The sequence below is a fragment of the Belonocnema kinseyi genome, chromosome 7 (assembly GCF_010883055.1).
Source record: "Belonocnema kinseyi isolate 2016_QV_RU_SX_M_011 chromosome 7, B_treatae_v1, whole genome shotgun sequence".
NCBI classification, from domain to species: domain Eukaryota; kingdom Metazoa; phylum Arthropoda; class Insecta; order Hymenoptera; family Cynipidae; genus Belonocnema; species Belonocnema kinseyi.
Genome location: NC_046663.1, coordinates 60,459,330 through 60,474,727, shown reverse-complemented (window position 1 = coordinate 60,474,727; position 15,398 = coordinate 60,459,330). Strand labels below are relative to the sequence as shown.

Sequence of the window (15,398 nt, the reverse complement as noted above, 5' to 3'; positions counted from 1 at the left end):
AAAGATACATTTTCAACCAACAATAAAATGGTTAATTTTTCTGTAAAAAATCTAATTCTTAACCAAAAAGAGAAACGGATTTTCAGAAAAATAGTTCAGTTTTCTGCTGAAATAATTAAAATTTTAGTGAAAAAATATGAGTTTCAACAAAGTAGTTACATGTTCAGAGATATGAATTTTCAACTAAAAAGAAAAATAATTAAGTTGAATACTGGAAATTCTAATCGAAAAAACGAATTTTTACACAAGAAGATTAACTTTCAAGGACTTTCGAATTAAAAATACAAATGCTCTTTTCGAGCTTAAATGCTGAGCATATTTTCAAAAGCATTTGCTCAACATAAATTCTTCAATATTTGAGAACTCTAGGTTGCTAGAAGACTACATGGACCTGAAAAGTCATAGAATTTTGAATAAAAAAATAGATGATTGTTTTACGAATGAAAAATAGTATGATTATAATTCCAGAATTTAAAAAAAAATAATAATAATATCAGTGAGAATTTCTTAGAGTTAAATAATTATTGAAAAGCCAATTATATAGCATCGTTCAAAAGTTTAGATCCACCTCTTTTGTTGTTTGATTAAGTTAATTTAATTTTAAATATGTCAGAGCAAAAAAAATTCTCTTTAAAGGATTAAATGATCTCAAAATTCTGTAGAAAATGAGCCTATTTGTCTATTTTTCAAGAAGATATTGCAAAAATGGTGTAAATTTCAATGGTTTCTTAAATTTTCAATAACTTCCTTAATAATCAATTTTTTTAATGTTCCTGGACTCATTTTAAAGCTATTTTTTTACAGTATCGCAACAGCTTATGAGCATAAATCTAAAAAAAAATCTTATCACAGTGCAAGAACTTAAACTATTTTTCTACAGTATCGCAAGAACGTTATTAGCGTAAATAAAAAAAATCCTATCACAGTGCAAGAACTTAAAGTTGTTTTATACTAATAAGTAGTAGCGATACTGTGGAAAAATAGCTTCAAAATGAATCCAAGAACATTAAAAATATTTATTATTAATAAAGTTATTGAAAATTTAAGAAAAAAATTGAAATATACACTTGTCTTGTAATATCTACTTGAAAATAAATAAATAGGCATTATCCTGGGCTTATTTTCTACCGAATTTTGAGAGCATTTAATCTTTTGAAGAGAAAAAATTTTAGCTCTGACAAATTTAAAATTAAGAGAACTTAATCATCAAAAGAGATTTCGTCTAAGCTTTCAAATAATTAAACGATTTCACCGAATAAAAAAAATCTCACAAACAAAAATTTAGGAAAAATTTCACAAAGATTTTGAACATTTTTAAAGATTTTAAAAGTTTCAAATAATTTATAAATGTTTAGAGATTTTTAACGAGGTATCCATATTTGTAAGATTTCAAAAAATTTTACACATATTAAAAATATTTTAATAATTTACAATGAATACAAATGGTTTAAGAAAGATTTCACAGATATTTTAAAGTTTTCATTTAGATTTTTAAAGAATGCAAGAATTCCAAGTATTTCAAAAAGGGTAGAGTACACCAGACTTCAAAGATTTAAAAACATTTCGGAGATTTAAAACAATTTCAAATCAGTGATTTCAGTGATTAAAAAAGATTTCACAAACAAAGATTTAAGCAAAATTGCTCAGGTTTCAGAATGATTTCGAAAATTTCCAAAAATTTTAAAACTTACAAAATATTTCAAAGATTTTTAATATTTTTAAGAGTAAACCAGATTTCTAAGATTTCAAAAGGTTTCAAAAATATTTCAAAATTTTCATACAGATTTCAAGAGAATATAAGAATTACAAAGATTTGAAAAAGGGTGCACTGCACTAGATTAAAAAGGTTTCAAAACATTTTAGAAGAGTTCAAAAGATTTAAAAAGAATACAAGAATTCCAAACACTTCAAAAAGGTTATAATACACCAGATATCAAAATATTTTAAACATTTAGAAGATTTGAAACGATTTCAAAAGGTTTCAAAATATTTTAGAAGATTAGAAAAGATTTTAATAAGATTTCAAATAATTCAATGATTTTTTAACGAATAAAAAATATTTCAAAAACCAAGATTTAAGATAAAGTTTACAGATGCATATTTCAAAATATTTGACAATGATTTTAAAGATTTCACAAAAATTTCCCAGATTTTTCAGCATTTCACACATATTTCAAAGATTTCATAAAAATGGCATTACGATTTTAAAAGAATACAAGAATTCCAAATATTTCCAATATTTCATTGATTTCAAACAAATATGCAACATTTAACAAATATTGCAAATATGTTGAAGAACTTCAAATTGAAAAAAATGTTGCAAATATTTCAAATTTCATAAAAATTTCAAAAGATTTAAAAAAAAATCCCAAATGTTTCAGATTTCAAGGATTGGGAATACTTGACTAAAGTTTAAAAAGATTCCAAAAGATTGCCCAGAAATTTCAAGATTTCTTAAAGATATTAAGTACGTAAAGAGATTTAAACAAGAGAGATTTCAACAAAGATTTCAAAATATTTCACTAATTTATTTATGGTTCTGCTTTCTTTAAAAATTATTAGCCAATAAAAATGGTGATGGCTCATTTTTTACATCTGTAGCAAACGGGTTTTTAATTGTTAAAATTAATTATTATTTTTGATTATTTGAAAAAGGAGCCCGGAAAAACTTGACTTCTTGACCTGGAAGATCTAGAAAAGGCCTTGAATTTTGTTCCTAAGAATTTCTGGACACCCTGATATTTGTTTAATCAATAAAGGCTCTTTTCTTATACTTAATTAGAAACCAATAAATTAACTTTACTAATTTTTTGAAGGTGCATGTCAGATGCTGATGACAGCAATTTGCGGCTTTATACAGATGTACTTTCCTTGTGGAATGTACCGAGCAAGTTCTCGGTTGATGAGGCCTCCTGGTTTTTACAGACACATGACATTGGTTGGCTGCACCAGGTTCATGACAGTAGTATTAGGACTCGTATCCCTTAATTATGTAGCAGTGAGTTTCACCGAAACCATAAAAAGTAGCGCGCCTCTATTTACCGTCCTCATTAGCAGATATTTATTAGGTAAGTTTAATTAATTTTTAATATGAAAAATCACCTAGAATGCCTTAAGGGCATGTGACACAGCTAAATACCTATATTACCGAACTCACTTTTTCGGTTCACTGAATGTTTTTTTGAACCTAAGAAACGAAACCTAGCGGCCACTAGACGAGGCTCTAGAGAGTTCGTATTTTCGTGTACAACGTTACCGGCTGATGCCGTTGGAATTGATTGTTGAAACATATTTTTTTACATTTATTATTATTAAGCTTTTTACTTAAACGTAGTTTTCTTTCGGCGCTTGCATTTCTCAAAGTTTGAGACCGATATTTTATGTATAAAAAAAGTTCGAACGTTCAAAAAATGTTGAGGTTCAGAAAAAAGATGAAATAATTTTCAGTGAAGTTCCTACCAAAATGCAGTACCTAAACGTACTTTATTGTGCTCTAATACATTTCCCCAAGTTTCAGCTCGATATCTTATTTACAAAAAAAGTTCTTAGGTTCAAAAAAACATTCAGTGAACGGAAAAAGTGAAGTCGGTAATATAGATATTTAGCTGTATCACATGCCCGTAAATCTAGAAATTTAACCGTTCATTCTTCTTTTTCCACTTTTGCAAAGGTTTTGAGTCATTTTTTTATTAAGAGATTTCAAGAAGTTTTGAAAGAAATTCTTTTTAATGGTATCAGTTTTTAATAATTACGTAAATGATTTATTTGTTAACCCTCAAACGTTACACTGGTGCGAATTCGCACCCGAAGTTTTTTCATTTTGTTGACATTTACGCAAACACAGCTGCGGTGGATTATCCCCACATACATTAAATATATATGTTGAATATGTGTGATATATGCTAGTTGTTTATTATATGTTCAATATATTAAATAATTAACATTAACATTGCCAACAAACCAATTCGCACCAGTGTACCGTTTACGTATGCTGGGTTGGAGTGTACCGTTTGAGGGTTAATTTTGTTTAGACTTGAACGACTTCCTCGAGAAACTAAACCCGAAAGATAAATTTTCAACAAAAACTATTAAGTTTCAAAAAAAACTATTACGTTTCAACCAAGACTATTAATTTTATACCATAAAGAGGAGTTTTCAACCAAAGAGATGAATTTTCAATCAAATGACGAATCTTCAACTCAAATGATGTATCTTCAGCAAAGAAAAAATCATTTGTCAACAAAGTGGTTTACAAAAAAATGTCATAATTTTTTTTTAACGAAAACATTCAATTTAAAATTTTTAAAAACAACTTTTTCATCCTTAAACAAAACAGATTAATTTTTAACCAAACAGTAGCATTTTTCAGAAAAAGATGAAAATTAAAAAAGATTTTTCCATCAAGAAAGAAAAAAAGTGTCATCCTAATTTTTGAATTTTCAAGCGAAAAATAAGAATTTGTTATAAATCAGTTAAATTTTCAACCCGTAAATGAAAATTTTCAAGAAGAAAGTTAAGTATCATCTACATAGTTGAATTTTCGACCGAAGAAAATGAATTTTCGAACAAACATTTACATTTTCAACCAAACAGATGAATTTTCAACTGAATGATGAGTTGATGAATCTTCGACAAAAAAATTGATCAAATTTCTATCAAAATAGATCAATTTTCCATTAAAAAATTGGAAAAATTGGCATTTGAACGAAAGAAACTTCGATTTTAAATAAAAATAGTTAAATCCTCTACGAAAAAAGATTGATTCTTAACCAAACATTTTCATTTTTACAAACAAAAAAATTGTACCCAAATAGATGAATTTTCAATAAAAAAAGATTGTTCAGTCAAGAAAGAAGAATATTTCAAACAAACTGTTCAATTTTCAAGCCAAAAAGACGAATTTTCTACTAATCAATTGAATTTTCACTAAATAGTTGAACTTTCTCCTAACTGATGAATCTTTAAAAAAATTAATTTTGAACAAATTAGTTCAATTTTTAACAACAAAAAATCATCAAATTTGTACCAAGACACGATTTTTCAAGCCAAAAAACGTAATAATTGGTATTTCAACGAAAAATAATTGGTTTTAAATAAAAACAGTTGAATCCTGAACCAAAACAGATTAATTCATACCTAGTTACATTTTTCACAAAAAAGATTAAAATTCTACCCAAAGAGACGTATTTTCAATAAAAGTGTTGAATTTTTAATCAAGAACGAATAAATAAACCAAATTGTTTAATTCTTAAACCCTAAGGACGAATTATCTACAAATTAGTTGAGTTTTCAACCTAAAAAGACTAATTTTTAACCAAATATTTAGATTTTCAACTAAAAGAGATAAATTTTCAAACAACAAAAAATGTAATAATTGGTATTTTAATTAAACAAAAATTCAAGTTAAACTAAAAAAATTAGAATCCTTATTCAAAACATAATAATCTTTAAACAAATAGCTACATTTGTCAAAAAACTGATGTATTTTCAATAAAAGTGTTGAATTTTCAATTAAGAAAAATTTCTCAGTAGAGAAAGAAAAAAAATAACAGCCAAACTGTTGAACTTTTAAACCAAAAAGAAAAATCAATTGTACTTTGAAGTAGGTAAATAGTATTTTTCAAGCAAAAAAGGTCAAATTTCAAGAATATAGATTAATTTTCCAGCGAAAAAATTGAATTTTCTACAAAAGAGTGGAATTTTCAACAAAAATATTAATTTTCAACCAACCAGTTGAATTATAAAAGAAAAAGGATGTACTTTTAACAAAATTTTGGAATTTTTAACCTAATAATAAAATTTTCAACTGAATATTCAATATATGAATTTTCATTAAAAAAAAAAGAAATATTTGGTATTTTAACGAAAAAATTTAATTTTAAATAAAAAATAGTTGAATTCTCAATCAAAACAGATTAAGCTTTACCAAAATAGTTGCATTCTTAAGCCGAAAAGACGAATTTTCTACAATTTAATTAAATTTTCATCACGAAAGTTATTTAATAACTAAAAAGTAGAATTTTCAACAAAATAGTTTTATTTTTAACCAAAGAAATGAATTTTTAACTAAAAATATGAATCTTTGAGCCAAACAAAAATATATTTTTAACAAAGTATTTTTTCACCAAAAAAGATCAAATTTCTACTTAAATGAAATTGTATCAGTAGAAAGTGCTAAAATGTTTAGAGGATTTTTCAAAACTAGTCAAAACAATATAACCCAAAAATGACCAGAAGAGTTGCCAAAGAAAAGTAATTTTTAGTAATTAATTAAATCCCCTTATTACGGAAAAAATGCAATTTTTTACCTAAAATTGAACTATTTTTATAATCATAAAAAATTTTATTCGTATATAATATTCGTATAAATGAAAAATTTTCGGAAAATTTTTATAATAATTTCATATTTAATTTATGGACACCTATTCACAAAATTAACGTTTTATTTTACAAAAATTTCCTTTCAGGTGAACACACCGGCCTCTATGTGAATTTATCTTTAATTCCCGTAATGGGCGGATTAGCTCTATGCTCAGTGAATGAAATTAGCTTCGATCTCAGAGGATTCATAGCTGCCATGGCCACCAATTTGACTGAATGTCTGCAGAACGTTTATTCTAAAATGTTAATCAGCGGTGATAATTTTAAGTACACGTACGTATTAGTTTATTTTTTACAAGTAAAAATTAAAGCCAAGTGTTAAACATTAATTTTTTTCCTGATCAAATGTGTGAATTTGGACGATTTCAAATTAAATGTTCAAACTTTAACTATATGTACGAGTCCGTTCGTACATTAAAAATTTATAATCAAATATATCATTCTAATTCAAAATCTGGTGGGAAAAATTTTTACAAGAAAGTACAACATTTCTGGAACTGTAATTTTTTGTGCAAAATCTACCAAATTTAACCAAAGATACAGTTAAATACAAATAGCTATTTTTTTCTTGTATTTTCTGCTATAAAAATATAAAAAAACAATAAAGTGTAAGTTTTGGAAATTCAAAAATTTATATGACTTTTTTTTTACTTTTGTTGTGAAAATCTACAATGTATTACAGAAAACTACAGGATTTAATTTTTTATTTGCATGTTTGACGCCATAAAAACACTTAAAATTTTACGTAAATTATTGTAAATAGTTGCAAATCTTTACCAAAAAAATACATGATTTCTCAACAGTTGAAATATTGGAAAACTGTGCTTTATAGGAATATTTTTAGAATCGGCATCAACGTTTCGAATTTTAATTTACTGGCAAGTTTTGTAGGATATGTAATACATAAATTTTTATAGGAAACTACAATTTCAAAAAAAATATTACACTTTTACCAAAATTTTAGCTATTGTATAAAGTCACATTGAGCAATAATTAATTTTACAGAAAGATTATGAATCTGTTCAAAATTAAGTAAGTCACAGATTTTAACGTTAAAAATTAAAAATGTTCAATTTAAAAGCATCAGTAGTTAAAAAATGTAAGCCTGCGATTGAAACTTTATAAACTATTCTCAATTTTAAGTTAATTTTAAATTAATAGAATCATAATTAAACGCTCTTGTTCAATTTCAAATCATATTCAAATATTGTTTTAATCTAAAATATTCCATTTTTAACCCATTCAATTTAAAATGTTGTAATTAACGAAAATAGATATTTTTTTAATATTTAGAAATATTTTAATTTGTATTTAAAGTGAGCGATTATAAATCAAATATTTAAAAACTAAAAAAAAATTTAATTGTATCATTTGAAACAGAAAGCCTTGAATCTTTAATATTTCCCTGTGAAATTTAAACTTTGAGCGTTACTTTAAGAGACATTCACAAGTTTTGAGAAAATTCAAGCTCATCTTAAACTGGAAAGGATTTTAAAAAAAATTAAAAACGAAATTTATATTTTTAAAGATTTCGAAAGCAAAATATTGATGCTAATTAATTATCTTTAAAGGTTTTAAGAAAATAAAAAAATTCCTTAGGTTGCTGGAAAAATTTTAAATAATTTGTTATTTTTAGTAATTGAAAAATAATTTTACAAAATAATCGAGTAAGCTGAATATATTTTGTAAAGTTTTGGAAAGATTCCAAAACAATTTAAAACTTGAAAAGATTTCAACACATTTAAAACATAATGTACATGAATTTTTTCAAAATTTAATTATTAAAGAATATTTTAAAAGATTTCCGAAATTTTCGGAAGAGAATCAGGAAGATTTGTAGGAATTTTAATTTTTTAATTTTACAGAATTTTCAGGAGATTGTAGGAAAAATTCGTCTTTAAAGATAATAAAATTATCATTAAATTCCTGGGAAATTTTAAAATGATTTTTCCTTAACAATTTTTTAAGAAAATATTCAAAAAGATTTCAAAACAAATATTGATGTATAAATTAATGTTTCCAACTTAAAATATCTCAAAATGAGATAATGTTGAAAATTTATTAATTTTATTATTCATTCTTCAATTTATAGCATTGAAAATGAAAGCGCGGTTGTCTATTTTTTTAAATCTTTGAACTGTGCAATGTATAAAAGTTGACAATTTTTCAGTTAAACGACTTTTTATTTAATTTTTTAAAAAATTTTTTTACTTTTATTAGCGTAAATGATTGAGTGTTTGAATCAATAAATTTATAAGCTTTAATTTTAAAAGTTTAAAATACAAAAGTAGTCCATTTTAAATGTTTTTATCTGCGAATTTTATTTACAGTCAAAAAATTGTTCTTTTTCGACCTAGGATGAAAAATTTGCAGAAAATTGCAAATAGATATTTTTAAATGATATATATGGTGTCCAACCGATTGCTATATATTTGAAAAAAAACTTCATACATAAATTTTTTCGTTTAATAACGTTTATTCATTATTTTAATATTCTACCATTCCTTTAAAGTTTAAACGTGGAATTTTTTTCATTAATTTCGATCATGTATACACATCTTAATCGAAAATTATATAAAATGGTTTTAGTGTTTTTTTAAGAAAGTAATAACTTTAATTAATTAATTGAAGCTTAAATCCTTTTTAAATCCCTTCTTTTTTGTAAATATTTTTCCACCAGGAAGCTAATTCTACATTTATTTCCATATTTTCTAGGCCTGCAGAACTGCAATTTTATACTAGCCTAGCATCGGTGGTGGTGCAAATTCCAGCATCAATTTTACTAGTCGACATACCGGCTCTTGAAAATACGTTCAGTCTAAGACTTTTCTCAGCCTTTGTATTAAATGGAATTTTCTTCCACTTTCAAAGTATTACAGCTTACGTACTTATGGACTACATCAGCCCTGTCACTCATAGGTAAGTTCCACATTTTAAATTTTCGAAATAAAATCAACCGTATTTTATATTGTTAATCACAAAATTTAATTACATAATTTAATTTACAAAATTAAATCATAGTGGCCGCAAAACTTCATTTTCAGAATTCCTTGACTTTTCCCTGACTAATTTTTCATTTTTCCTGACTATTATTATTTAAAGGCCGAAATTCTAATACTATAGCATTTTTCATATAGAATATTTTATAAATGAGCTGTTTTCGACAAAAAAACGACTTAAATTGACTTCAGTTTTGGCACAAAGTTGCCATAGAAACTTTATAAAATGTGTTTTTGCCAACAAGAAAATACAAGTTTTAGATTTTGGAAACCTTTTTGGTTTATAAAAATCAAGGTGGCCGTAGGACCGGAAACCGGATATTTCATGAGACTGGGAAAAACCGGAAAATGAGAGTGAATTTATTTTTTGGTCGGGAATTTTACAAATTTTTAGAAAAAAGGCTTTAAGTTTAATTTCAACCCTTTCTTAAATAATCAATTGAATTTTTATCTTTTTCAATCATGACATCATTCAGTTTATAATGCGTAATTTGAAAATATTTGATTTACAAATTTTTCATTTTGGATTTTAAGTTTTAAGCGTGCATTTTTCATTTAAATAATTTTAAAATGCATTTTAAAGACTTGACAAATTAAAAATTAGTAGCGTTTGCCATCGACAATATTGCATAAAAAAAGTTTTAAGTTGACCAAACAAATGTAAATTATGTTTTTCAAAATTGAACTACACATTGAGGATTAACAAGTAAATAATTTATTTTACAAGGCGATTCGGAATCAGTTCAAAATTGATGATTTTCCAGATTTTAACGTTGAAAGTTGAACTGTTTCGATTGGAAAGTCTTACTTGTTATACAAATGTAAACGCTTGATTTAAACTTTATAAATTATTTTCAATTTTTAAATAACTTTAAAATAACATATTCATAATTAAAGGCATTTATTAAATTTAAAATATTTTTTTATTCTAAAATTTGTAATTTTTTAATTAAAAAAAAATAACAATCGGTTAATATTTAGAAATATTGTATTGCTTATTTGCAAATAAAATTGTTGGATTTTGATGTCCGGCTATTCGTAGAAAAATTTCGGTGCAAATAGTTCACGACCTAATTTAAAACCAAATATAGATTTTTCGCAGATTTCGAACAAAAAATTTAGAAGCTTTTTTAAGAATGATGAAAATCTTCAAAAGAATAACAAACATTTTCTTAAGATTCTTAGGAAAATGGAAAATAACTTTTTATTTAATATTTTATTTTAAGATAATATTGAAAAATATATAAAAAGATTTCCGAAATGGTCAAAAATGAATACAAATCATTTTAAAAGATGTTTAGAAGTTCTGAAACAATTTCAAGAACAATTTAAAATTTGAATAAATGTAAAACAACACGTAGATGTTTCAAGGTTTTTGAAATAAAACATTGAAGCTTTTTAAGGATTTTTAAACTATTTAAAATTAAAATAATTTAACTTTTAATTTAAAAAGTGTTCAGTTTATAACAAAAATGTAATCGTTCAATATTTAATATTTCTAGCCTAAAATTGCTTAAAATGATTTTCAACTCAGTTTTGATTAGTTTAAGTTGAAAATTTTTTGGCTTTAGATTTTGAATTTTTTAATTTCATTGACTGTGACAATTTTTTGCGAAGCGTTAAATGACAGTGAATTTCTTTATGTGATTAAAATGACCAGGCCACCCTGGAAAAGACATTTTGAAAATTCTCTTCAACAATTTTGTTCCAAAACCTAAGTCAACTTGTTTGATTTTTTGGATAAAGGCTCAAATAAGATAAAATAATTTTTAATTTAAATTAATACATTTCTAATTTATTATTCTAAGAGCTGTCACAGTCTAAATTACTTGAAGATGTATTTGATAATATGCTCTTTCAGGGTTAAAATCATTGAAATCCAAGGAAATTTTATAAAATTCTTTTAAATCTTTTAAAATATCATAAAACTTTTTCAGTCATATAAAATCGTACCATGTCTTCCGACATTCTTTAAACCCCCATTCAAAGTTTGTTAAATTCCTTGATACAATTAAAATCATTGCGAATTCCTTAAAAGGTGGTTAATGACTTGCAATCCTTTAAAATTGAATGGCCTTTGAATATTTTCAAATACCGTAAAATATTTCAAATCCTTTAAAACACCTTGAAACTTTTTAAATATCTTGAAAATTCGCTGGAATTTTTTTAAATACCTTAAATTATTTCAAACCCTTTGAAATCACTTTCAATTATTGAAATCAATTGAAAATTCTTTGGAATCTTTTTAAATATCCTAAATTATTTAAAATTCTTTGAAATCGGAAAATTGATTAAAATACCTTGGGAGCTTTTGAAATTCCTTGAAATTATTAAAAATTCAAGAAGAAATGTTTAAAAAATCCTGTAAGATATTTTTAAATATCCTAAAACCTTTTAGCTTCTATAAAAAATCCCATTAAAATTTGTTTAAATCCCTAAAAATTATTCAAATCATTGGAAATTGCTTGAAAATTTTGTATTATATTGAAAATGTCTTAGAATATTTTTAAATGCTCTAAAATATTTTTATTTCTGTAAAATAACTGTTTCAAATCCTTTGGAATCACTTCAAGGTTTTGAAATCACTGGAAAATTCCTTGGAATGTTTTAAAATATTCTAAAATCTCTTAAATACTTTAAAATCTTTGGTAATACTTTGAAATATTTGTATAAAATCCTGCGGAATTCCTCAATTCCTATAAGTAAATTTGTTTTTAATTCAATAAAATATGATAAAGTTCTATAAAATCTGATATTTCGTGAAATCCTGGAAAATTTATTGAAATCCTTTAAAATCATATAAATCCTTTGAAACCTCATAAAATCTCTTGGAATCTTTTTAAATACCGTAAAAACCTTGTAGGTGCTACAAAATCGTTCCATATCTCCAAAAAATCTGAGAAATTCTTTAAAATCCCATACATATTTATATAAAGCTCTTAGGATCATTAAAATTCTTGGAAATTCTTTGAAAATATTGTTATTTTTTCGAAAATTCTTTGGAACCTTTTTAAATAATTTGAAATATTGTAGTAAATCCTTTGAAAAATTCCTTGAAACTTTTTGAAACTTTTGAAAATTCCTCGATGTTTAAAAAAATACTCTATAATCTTTCAAACTCTTTGAAATCCCTACAAAGGATTGAAATCCATCGAAAATTTCTTGGAATCTTTTAGAATACCCTAATTAATTTCAAAAGAATTTTTTTTAAATTCAGAAGTCGATATAGACAATTCAACTATCTTTTGTTAATTTATTGAAAGAAAAGTGACCAAAGTGATATTTTCAGTTTAAAAAGTTACTATAATGACTTTATCTTTAAAAATACACTAAAAGTGATTTGAGAAATTAACTCGTGGGTTAATCACAATTCAATTAATGTATTTATGCATTTCTGAATTGTCCTGAATTCTTTTTAAATATTTCGGATTTTTTCTTCAAGACTCCGAGAAATTTTTAATAGATTTCAATAAATTGAGGGGATTTTTTTTTGATTTACGGGTATTTTTAAAACTTTTAAAGCATTTCAAGAGCTTTTAATTTGATATATTTTAGGGAATTTTAAGGATTCCAAGGAATTATTAATTCATTTCGTTAATTTGTGGGTCTTTTGTAGCGTTTCAAAGAATTTGACATAGTTGAGGAAGTCTTAAAAGATTCCAAGAAGTTATTGTTTGATTTTAATAATTTGAAGATATGTAGCGATTTTACAGGACCTATATGATATTTTAAAAGCTTCGAAGATTTAAGGAGTTTTTAAATTATTTTTCGGAATTCATCCTGAATTCTTATTAATTTATCCTAAATTACATCAAATTCTTTCTAATTCAATTGAATTTTTTTTAATTCAGTTGATAAAATGGTCAAAAGATTTGAATTACTTTATGGTATTTTTTTGTAACTCCTTTGGCATTGTCTAGAGTTTGTAAAATGGTTCAAGGTATTTCAAAAGATTGTAAATATTTTAGGGTATTTCAAAAGATTTCAAGACATTTTCAAGAAATTAAATTTTTTTTAATTTTTAAAGAGGTTTAATAATTTTAAGGGATTTTAAAAATTATTTCCAATGCATTTGAATTCTGTTGAATTGTTTTGTAGCCTTACAAATTGTAGGATTAAAATTTGTAGGGTTTCAAAGATTTGAGGAGATTTTCAAATTTGTTTGAAATTCGTTTGGAATTCGCCCTTAATTCTTATTAATTTATTCTGAATTCTTTAGAATTCTTTCAAGTTTACTCAATTCAATGGATTAAAAAAAGGTATTTGTTCAATTCATCTTGTAGTCTTTAAAACTAACTTTAAATTCTTAAACATCTCTTCAAATTATTTTAAATTCTCTTTAATTTTTCCAAACTCATTTCAAACTTACTCAATTCCATGAATTTTTCATATTTTTAAATTGTTTTCAATTTACTTGTTTTTTTTAATTCAGCTTGCTTTTTATGAATTTCATCGAATTCTTCTGATTTCCCTTAAGTGCTCCAAATTCACTCAAATTTTATTGAATACAATAGAATTTTTGTTATTTTTAAATTACTTCGAATTCATTTGAATTCTATTTTGGTTATAAACTGTAGGGTTTCAAAGATTTGAAATTATTTTTCTGGAATTCGACCTGAATTCGTTTAATCTTAGAGATTCTCTTATAGTTTTTTTTAGAGTACTTTAATTCTTCTAAATTTACTAAATTTTACTGAATTCTTAGGCATTTCATAAAATTCTTTTGAATTCCCTTAAACTGTTCTAAGCTCATTTCAAAGTTATTGAATTCAATGATAATCCAGGCATCTTGTACGAGAAAAGGTCTGTTTTCCGCATTGAGTAAGTAATGCGCGTTTTTTTGCTAAAACGGTTTATTAAGGGTTCCTGATTAAAAATTTTCGTAAACTGACCCTTCCCATTGAATTTTAGAGCAAAATGTTCAACACCAAAATTAAGCTAAAGAAAATTCTAAAATAGTTAAAGGAAAAAAGAACTTCCTATCTTCAATAGGTGCCGAGTTATGGTACTTAAAGTACCCGGATTTTTGTTAGAAAAGAGGCAAAAAAAACCAATTCTGAAGTTTGTACCTGTATTTTGGAACCTGTTAATTTAACAAGAGAAAATGTTAAAAACGTGAATTAAAGTAAACGCAATTTTGAGTAACTCTAAAAAATGAAAAGACCTAGCCCCAACAGGTCATAAGTTACAACCACACAAAGTTAAATACTTTTGACCTATTTTTCATGGCAAATTACTCGTGTTCAGTTTAAAAAAAAAACTTCGCTTCTCGATAAAGCTACGTAAACGGTGCAAGAGGTTGTACGGCTGAGAATTTTGCTTAAATCTAAAAAAATCTAATCTTTTAGTCTTAATAGATCAAGAGTTATGCCTCTTTAAAGAAACCGATTTTTTTTGCTGTTTTGAGCTATTTGTTTTCTTGTTTCTCCTTTTTTTGTTAAAAAGCAATCAATTGTTTAAATAATACGCTTCACTCTATCAATTGTGTGCATATTTGATGTATTTACTTTGTGAAAATCACTTCCAGAATCTCTGTTGTCGAAATTAAATGAAAAAAACAACAAATTAACTGGTCTTACATTGATTATTTATTACCTATCCAAAATTTTATTAAAGGGATTAATTTTATGATGTGGCAGTATTTTATGTTAAGAATGCCAAGACTTAATAAACTAATAAGCGCAAAGGAAACAATTATTGTTAATTGTTGATACTAAAAGAATATGTAAACAAATTAATTACATAATAGTATAAATGATGAATAAAGTAATTGAATAATTTATTAATTGGACCTAGAGTATAATTTATCCGGCAATCAATTATTGAATTAGTTTCATCATCAGTCACATTATTATGTATTTAATTTGTCTTTTATTGTCAACAATTAACAGTAATTGTTTCCTCTGCAATGATTAGTTTATCAATTCTTGTCACTCTTAACATAAAATAATACAACTTTATAAAACCAATCCCTTTAATAGTACTTTTTTATAAATAATAAATAAGCAATGTAAAACC

General features: G+C 25.0%; 1 protein-coding gene across 1 annotated transcript in view; it reads left to right on the top strand.

Annotated features, from left to right (window-relative positions):
• The window catches only part of LOC117177143 (solute carrier family 35 member E2A-like), a 28,614-nt gene that overhangs the window by 9,202 nt on the left and 4,014 nt on the right, over positions 1–15,398 (top strand). Inside the window, exons 2-4 of the mRNA XM_033367643.1 lie at positions 2,817–3,068; positions 6,468–6,654; positions 9,097–9,300. Coding sequence (XP_033223534.1) covers positions 2,817–3,068; positions 6,468–6,654; positions 9,097–9,300 — 643 coding nt within the window. The remainder of the gene's footprint in view (positions 1–2,816; positions 3,069–6,467; positions 6,655–9,096; positions 9,301–15,398) is intronic.